The sequence below is a fragment of the Cotesia typhae genome, unplaced genomic scaffold, assembly GCF_013202065.1.
Source record: "Cotesia typhae breed Kobodo isofemale line unplaced genomic scaffold, CoteBio_Ctyphae contig_4, whole genome shotgun sequence".
NCBI lineage: Eukaryota > Metazoa > Arthropoda > Insecta > Hymenoptera > Braconidae > Cotesia > Cotesia typhae.
Genome location: NW_027423748.1, coordinates 871,647 through 881,031, shown reverse-complemented (window position 1 = coordinate 881,031; position 9,385 = coordinate 871,647). Strand labels below are relative to the sequence as shown.

General features: G+C 32.7%; 1 protein-coding gene across 1 annotated transcript; it reads left to right on the top strand.

The window, feature by feature from the left end:
- The first annotated feature begins 1,544 nt into the window (after positions 1-1,544).
- Positions 1,545-1,913, top strand: LOC141527391 (uncharacterized). Its single transcript, XM_074242816.1, has one exon. It carries the CDS (start codon positions 1,545-1,547, stop codon positions 1,911-1,913), a length of 369 nt encoding a protein of 122 aa, XP_074098917.1.
- The last annotated feature ends 7,472 nt before the right edge of the window (positions 1,914-9,385 follow it).

Here is a 9,385-nt window from a genome sequence, read left to right as displayed (position 1 = left end):
GATCCTATAAGACCAGAAAGTTTTTCAGGTGCTAAAAATAGTCTAAAATACTCTGCTGAAAACAAATCAGAGATATCCCGAGATGATGTTAAGGAATGGTTAAATAAACAAGAAACTTTTACAAAACACCGTATGAACAGGAAACGTTTTATTAGAAGGACTTATAATGTTGAATCGATTGATGATGTCTGGGAAGCTGATTTAGCTGATTTACGTAGTATCTCTATGTATAACAACGGTTATAAATATATATTGATGGTGATCGATGTGTTGAGTAAGTATGCGTGGGCTGAGCCTCTAATAAATAAAACTAGTCTAAGTGTGATTCAAGCGTTCCAAAAAATCTTAAGTAGAAGTAAAAAAAGAATACCCCGCTTAGTGCAGACAGATAGCGGAAAGGAGTTTCTTGGAAAGACTTGTCAAGAATTTTTGAGAAAAAAAGGAATATTGTTTAGAACAGTACGCAACCCTGACGTCAACGCAGCTATTGTAGAACGTCTAAATAGAACGATAAAGGAGAGAAAATGGCGTTATTTTACGTATTCCCGCACAAAAAAGTATTTAGACATATTACAAAAAGTTATTTAAGCTTACAATCACACAACACATACTGGTATCAAAATGGCGCCGGTCAATGTTAACAATATTACAGCTCAAATAGCTTTTAATAATCTTAAAAAACGTTATGAAAATGAGAAGCGCTCTGAGCTCCTGAAAAACCATAAGCTAAGAAAAATATTATACAGATATTTGTGAAGGCTACATAACAGGAGATATTCAGACCCATCTACTACGCGTTGTGCCTCTTGATCACGACCAATACATTTACGGTTCAACTAAAATTAAAAGTTTTTAACCTGGCCAATATATACCTCTGTTACGTAAAAGTATGGCTACTATCGAAATCGTTATAAGAGACGAATATGGTAAACCCGTGCCATTCGAATACGGGACGTTGACAGTAACGTTACATTTCAAAAGGAGTTTTTAAGATTCTTTACTATGATAGACTACGAGATAATACAATACGGCGACGGTACACGCAGTTATTCTGGAATAAGCCATGTTTATGTAGGATTACCTTATCAAAGAGGATATGGTATAGGTAATTTTTTGGGCGGTTTATTCAGAAGAGTATTACCTTTTTTAAAAAGCGGTCTTAAGACAGTTGGTAAAGAAGCTTTAAGATCTGGTGTAAATATAGCTACAGATGTTTTGGACCACAAAATCCCCGTTGAAGAATCATTTAAAACGCGCGTGCGCGAGTCAGGTAAAAATTTAAAACGTAAAGCTCAGGAAAAAATTGAGAGTCTTATGTAGCGGGTCTGGCAATATACCTAGCCAGTTTGCCTTAACCGACGGTATGAGCAACACACAACCAAACTCAAAAAAACGGGTTGTTGAAAAAAAAAGACGGCTGGTCAAATCTAAAGTGAAAAATAAAAGTAAAGTTAATAAAAAGAAGACTAATATTAAAAAGAAAAACAATAATAAAAATAAAAAACTACGTACAGTGGCGGACATTTTTAACAAAAATTTCTAAAATGTCGTTTTTACATGTACATTTGTGTGAGTGTGTTAAAACTGAGTTAGAATTATTTACCCTACCGCCGACCCAAACAACAATTGAAAGTTCCCAATGGGTTCATTATAAAACAATTTCATCATTGACGGATAACTCACCGATAGAATTTGTTGTTCAAGGACAGGGGGATGAATACATTGATTTAGCACATACGATGCTAAGGTTATGCGTGGGTATTACCCGAAGAAGCCCTGTGATAGCTAGCGCTCACCCTCCTAAAGTAGCACCTATAAACAATTTTATGCATTCAATATTCAGTCAAGTTGATGTGTTATTCAATCAAAAGCCTGTATTAACACCTAATAATTTATATCCGTACCGGGCATAAATTGCCCGGAAACTTTATTGAACTATGGAGCAGATTCCAAAAAATCGCATTTAACTACTGTAGGGTGGTGCTGCGATACCCCTAGAAAAATGGATAGTTTAACTGACGAGAATTTAGGCTTGAAAAAACGTAAAGAATTATTAACGTGTGATAAAACAGCGGATTTTATTGGCCATCTACATTTTGACGTTTTCAATCAAGAAAGATTTTTAATCAATGGTGTTGAAATGCGATTACGATTAACGTGTGCACGTGATGCTTTTTGTCTAATGGATGACACTGTAAACGGTTGCGTATACAATATTAGTGGCGCTAGTTTATTAGTCCGTCGTGCAAAAATTTCACCAGGAACACTTTTAGCACACGCCCGTATTAGGGTGGGTCAAAAAAATCGAATAATTTATTTTTGATTTTATACTCTGAAAAATAGGTTCGTAGACACCTAAAAAGAATTCTCTCCAAGTATAAGCTCTTAATTATAACGGGAAGGTCCTCCGCTTTGCGGGTTTCTATTTTTTTCGAATAATCAGATAAAAAAATTTATATCTCGCTTCCAACTGCTTGGAAAAATATTCCGTGGCATAGATTTTGTGAGAAATTGAATGCTTTACAAAAAAGGTCTCTTATGACTTTTTCAAAAACTCAACCGATTAAAAGATATTCATAGTTGAAGTTTGGCTATTTTAAGGAAAATATTCGTTTTTATTATGAATTTTATAAGTCGATGAAAAAAAATTATTTCGGATTGCGGAACTCATGATTTTGTAGGAAATTTACTGCTCTACAAAAATGGTCTCTTATGATTTTTCGATTAAGTGAAGCCGTTACGAGATATTCATCGTCAAACATTAACGAATATCAATATTTCCAGTTTTTGATCAATAATTCGATAAATTTTAATTTAAACTATGAGTTTCAGGAAAATTTACATAAATTTGAGTTTCGATCGATAAAGAAATGTTATAATAAGTTAAATAAAGAATTATTGGAATTATCATTGATTTTCCTTGGAGAAATGCCTCAAGAAAAGATTTCTTTCAAACGTCCTGGTGCTGTTCATCATGCTAGATGGATGGCTAAGGCCATTTATAGTTTGAAAATGTATCTATTCAGAGATGAATTCAAACTCTCTCAGAAAGAATTGCATGGTCTTCGTCATTTCTGTATTTTTATAGTCACATTGTATTTAAAAGCTTGGTTTTCATCAACTTCTGCAACAACTGCTGCTTATCATGACTTGCAGTTTATGAAAAATTTATTGGAGTACAAACATATCAATCCTTTGATTTCTTCAGCTACGTGTGAAAAAATGATTTCGCACTTATGGTATTTGAGCGATGAACTTGCCATTTATCACTGTTTGACGATGGCGTTCCATTAGAAGTAAAAAAAGTATTGTTGAAGCTGTTAATACTCGTGAAGGTACAGATTCTAAAGCTAAAAGATTTGTAATTGCTAAAAAGATTTGAATTCATTGGCGCAGAGAACTCTGAGTGACTTTGTGTCTAAAAAGTCATTAAATCTTTTCAAAATCTTCGATCTACCGTATGACTTTCTTGATGTCGATGTTGAATTATGGCCTACTAATGAGAGTTATCTCGAAAATAAAGAATACTTTCAACAACTAAAAGTTGTCAATGATTCAGCAGAGCGAGCTGTTGCATTAGTTAGTGAATATAATCAATGCTTGACAAAAATGAAGAACAATTCCAGTACTTATTGCAAGTTGTCAAAGAACATCAAAAACATTCCCAAATTGTAATAAAAGAAATTATTTATAGTAATAGCGTACTGTTATGTTAAAAATATAGACAATTATATTGCAATTGATAATTCAATAAAAAATTTATCTATAAAAAAGTTAAATACTGGTTGTTTCTCACTTGATTCAATACTTTTCATATTAAATTTGACAAAGAAATATGTCATTCACTTCAAATTAAACTAATCATTGGCTATATGTCGAAAAAAATGCTCTAATTTCTTGTTTTAATGCAATCAAACAAGCTCAAGACTGAAAACAATATTAAAAAAATTGTTTATAACATTTCTTTATCGATCGAAACTCAAATTTATGTAAATTTTCCTGAAACTCATAGTTTAAATTAAAATTTATCGAATTATTGATCAAAAACTGGAAATATTGATATTCGTTAATGTTTGACGATGAATATCTCGTAACGGCTTCACTTAATCAAAAAATCATAAGAGACCATTTTTGTAGAGCAGTAAATTTCCTACAAAATCATGAGTTCCGCAATCCGAAATAATTTTTTTTCATCGACTTATAAAATTCATAATAAAAACGAATATTTTCCTTAAAATAGCCAAACTTCAACTATGAATATCTTTTAATCGGTTGAGTTTTTGAAAAAGTCATAAGAGACCTTTTTTGTAAAGCATTCAATTTCTCACAAAATCTATGCCACGGAATATTTTTCCAAGCAGTTGGAAGCGAGATATAAATTTTTTTATCTGATTATTCGAAAAAAATAGAAACCCGCAAAGCGGAGGACCTTCCCGTTATAATTAAGAGCTTATACTTGGAGAGAATTCTTTTTAGGTGTCTACGAACCTATTTTTCAGAGTATAAAGTCAAAAATAAATTATTCGATTTTTTTGACCCACCCTATTATATATTCTGTTTAACTGGCCCTATGGGCAAACACGTCTTAACGTACACTGTTCACTTATTAACTATTAACAATATAGAACAAGGATTGAAAGTTAATGAGTTCGTAACCGGAGTAACGACTCCGGCAAACAAAAGTTCGCCGATTATAAATTTACAGAAGAAGAAAATAATTTGAGAGTGGTACCAGGTCACTGGAACTGCGGGAATCTCGATTATCGTCAAAACGAATCGTAGCTCGAAGAATCACTATCACAGAACTCAGAAATACCGTTAAGGAAATCGAAATGAATAATTAGGGAAAGGATGACTAATTAATTTAATAATTGAAGTCTGCCTATACGTGTCGGGGTATAGGACTCACCCGGGCTTTAAGGCAGAACTGTTACCTTGTAAAATAAGCTGGTGAATTATGGTGTTCGCGGTTTTTATCACCTCGGTCGCGATTTGAAAGAGGGGCTACTAATTAAACAATTGGTTCTTTTGATGAGGTGACAATGCGCGATAATGTGTATTCTTCAGCCACGAGTGAGTTGTCGCGCAGTCCTGGTTGTGGTTCCCTAAATATGCAAGCGCTGCACTTTTCGGCGGGAATGGGAGGCCCTGTATTATATACGGTATGCCGGATATAACAGCATCCCCCCCGAAAGGAAGGGTGCTAACAGCATCTTTTCTTTCGCGAACTCGGGCGTCTCATTTTGACGAAAAGTTCATGCTTGCTTACAATTTTGTTTTGATAATCTTTTTGAGTTACATAAATTTTGTTATTGAAATATTAAGTACGTGTTTGCCCGTTACATATATTAAGTTTAATTTATAAGAATATTGATATAAATTTATTTCCCTGGTGTTTTAGGTATAATGTTTAAAATATGATGCATATCCCTGATTATTTTATATAAATGTTTTAATTCGATATGGTTATATCGTCCTTATGTTATGTAAAAGAGTAGGAGAAGATAGAGAGAAGAAAAAAAAAAAAACTTGTTTTGATGAATTTTTAAAATTTTGAGAGATAAAATTTAAGAGAAAAAAAAATTTTGTAGATTTTGAAAATTTTTAGAGATATGACGAGAGAAAAAAAAATTTGCCAAAAATTTTGATATTTTCTTTCCTCCCCTCGGGATTAATTTTAGATATCTGAGATACTAATAAGATTTATCAAAATAAACTATAAAGGTATAAATTTAAGTATGAGTAAAATAGATAAGTAGTGTATATATGTTTTTACTCTCCTTCGTAATTTGCCAGGCGAACTCCTTTTGGTTTGGTGCCCTTGGCTGATTTTGTCTTTCCAGGAGTGCTTGGTGGATATTGAAGAGCCGTGGATGGCAATTTTAAATCTGATGTTTTCTCATTTCTGCCTGGTATATTGTTTTCTTGTTTGTTGCGGGGTGCGGGGGTTGGATCTAGATTCTTGTTCTCTGGATTGGTCCAATAAGTCGTCACGGTGCCTTCAGCTGGATTGAAAGTGATATTGTCGATACCGTTCTTTAGATTTTTGCAACTTCTGTTACAACAGTATCCTGGATTATTTTTCTTCAAACATTTTTGTATCAGTTGGCGATAGTATAATCCAGTAATGAGGGTGATCCCTCATTAGTCCTATTATTGCGATTATTATTCCAGAGTTTATTGCTGTGACGTAACGATGTTGTCCTTCTTCTCGATGGTGTAGACCGATTTGTGTCAGGCGATTGTTTGTACCTTCTAGGCTATCTCCCCATTGGGAGTGAGGATCGTCGTTGGGTATTGGGTCTAATGGAATATTTGTAAGTTTGTTTGGGCAGTTTCGTTGGTTTGTTAAATTTGCAACTAAAGGTTCGATGTTCACAGCTGGAAACACGTGAGTGCTTGTTAGTATTTGTTCCTCTGCCGTCCCTGTTACGGATATTTTCCCATTGCTTAATACGCACCCTGGTTTTAATTTAAACGCGCCCGTGTCACTTAATAAGTATTCTTTCCGTACGATCGTACCGCACCTACGAATTGGTTCGCGATTATTTTATTTCCTTCTACTCGTATAATATGGGTCGAGTTGTTTACGAGAACTGTTATTTCTCTCTGATCTTGGTATAATCGATCGATTTCTTGTGACAGGTGTTCATGGTCGTGGTGCTGGAAGGCTGATAGGAGGTTTGACCAAGTGACTCGAGGACAAATTGTGTTGTTATTAGTGATAGATCCGCAATTACATTTGAAAATTACAATTCCTTCATAATAGAGATCTTGAATTTTTAATAACAGAGATCTTAATTAAAATTTTTTTTCTTTTTCTTTTTTTTTTTTTTTTTATAATGAACAGAAAAAAAAATTTTTTTTTCACAATTTCAAAAACAAAGCTCTTAATAGCTTAAACGGTTAACAAAGTTGATTGTTTCGATTGAATTTTTTTTTTTGACATATTTTCTTAAAGGCTTACGATATTAATTTGTTGACAAAATTTTTTTTTCCTCTAATGAGAAAATTTTGTTATTTTCATCCCCCCCCCTTGATTTTTTTTTGTGAATTCAGAGTTCTATTCTATTGGAATTTTCAAGTCTTATTAACGTTTCAATTCAAATCAAACGGATTAAATGGTTTTTATCTCCAAAAAAAAAAAATTGTCTATTTTACCATATCATTTCAACAGAAATTTCGGATTTTCATTTCAAGACTTAAAAATTATATTTATCTTATTCTCAACAGAAGTTCTTTTATTTTCATCCCCCTCTTGTTTTCTTTTCTTTTTATTTATTTATTTTTTTTTTTTTTTTTAAGTAGACTTTATCTTTATTTTGAATTGAATTATCTACGCAGTGAGTCAAACAAATGCAAAAAAAACTTTTTCCAATACTGGCTGGAATCTTACGGCTCAACGCTATTTAGGAATACCGCTATTTAGGAACCCTTGCAACAGTTTATTTCTTCGATGATCTCTTCAGGTTGTTCTTCGATTGATATCTGAGCTTCTTTGATTTTTGGTTCATGTCGAATTGGTGGTGGAAAAGTTGATGCCGATGTTATCTGTCTGAAAGCGAAGTAGACTTCGTCCAAGGTTTTCGGATTAAATTTTGAAATTTGGCCCCGTAGGTCCGGAGAGATAAATGACAAGAAAAGTCGACCAACGTTCTGATGGAGTGTGCTTACTACAAATTTACGAGACAAAGGATGTGAAAATTCTCCAAGCTGTGTAATTAGTAATAAAAACTTTCAATAGATTCCCCTTCAAATGGTCTAACTTCTGATAATTCTCTTCGCAGCTGTCCGAAGTAGAATTTCCGGTATTCTTCGCCATAGGACATTTTTGTCAATTAGCAAATTGCAGTTGTTGAAGTATATGTTATGTTATCAAAAACCAGGAGGTTGTTCACCATCGTATGTTCCCTCTTTAACCTCTCCACTTTTGTTCGAACGTTAATTGGGACCGAATCGTTCAGTTTTGATACCGTTCTTCCCTCTTGTTCTGGTCGACCATTATTGAGCCGAGTTTAATAAATTCAGGGTGTATCGAGAGGGCGTATGTCGGTTATGAATGTACCTGAAGTTCCGAACGTTCGTAAAAACGAAATTTAATTTTTTAAAAATAAAATCACATAATAATAGCATCAACTTCAATTTTTAGGTGCGTAGCAATGTGATGCGTATTATTGAATCGATTTCATGAAGTCATGAAGTATAATAGAGATGTTTTATCGTTATTTGTATGATGCCTTTTAATTTAGGAGTTATGTCCACCGGTAAGTATAATGTTTTAATTAATTTTGTTTATAGTTATTAATAACCTGCCTTTTACCAACAGTGATTTTCTTTTAAATTAAATAGTTTAGGGATGTAATCAGGTAAAAAATGAACTACTAACCAGTCCAAACAATTATTCGTATTATTAACTGGATAATAATATCTTTATTGTACAAATAAGCAATCAAATTCTTATTCTATTCTTCAAAATATAAATTTGATTCTTGAAAAATAATATAATGGTTACATATATACAATATTGATGATTATTTAAACATACATTCCTAATAACTTTTTTTTTTATTTATAAGTACATTTGGTTTATTCATTCTTGAAATGTATTTCATCTCTTGACTCCGTTGTTTCTAACTGTTCGATGACCTAATTCTATGTTTTACGGTCTACACTCCTGATAAGAATTTACTGTTTTTGGTCGTGTGTCCCCAAGTTGCTCAGTTCAGTCAGGAGGTTTTTTCTACTTAATCACAAAAATAAATGTTAAACCAATTATTTTATTTCTTTAGATTATGAAAAGCCAGTAAGGAACGAGTTAAAAAGCCTGCGAGGGCAATTGCGAAAACAGTCGAATAGAAATAAACATAGACGAGATGAGTTTAGAATAACATTGACAGAAGAGAGCAGAAGGAAAAGATTTAGCCAAGTAAAGAGTATGGTCGGAAATAAGCATGAGTCAAGAAAGAAAAAACCGTGATGGCACTGGAAGTGCCAAATCATTTTTATGATTCGATTAAGAATGGTGGATCATTTTCAACATAGCTGCATTTTGAATTATATTGATCGTTTCAGAATGGCTGAAGTTTACTAGATAAATATATACACAACTATATTTATTTTTTTTTCATTTCATAGAATACTTATACTTGAAAATCATTATTATTTACATTGTAGATTGTTTTTGACATTAATTAATTGACGATCAAATAGTAAGTCCATTAACTACATCAATATGTTAGAAATTCGCAAGTAGTAGGTTTTGGATTTGAAAGTTCATAAAAGGCTTGATAGTTATTGCAATGATTAATTTTAAATTTATTAATTATAATTTTTGATTTACGCCGTTGATTTTTGATTTTATGCTCTATTAATTTTTATCTTATCT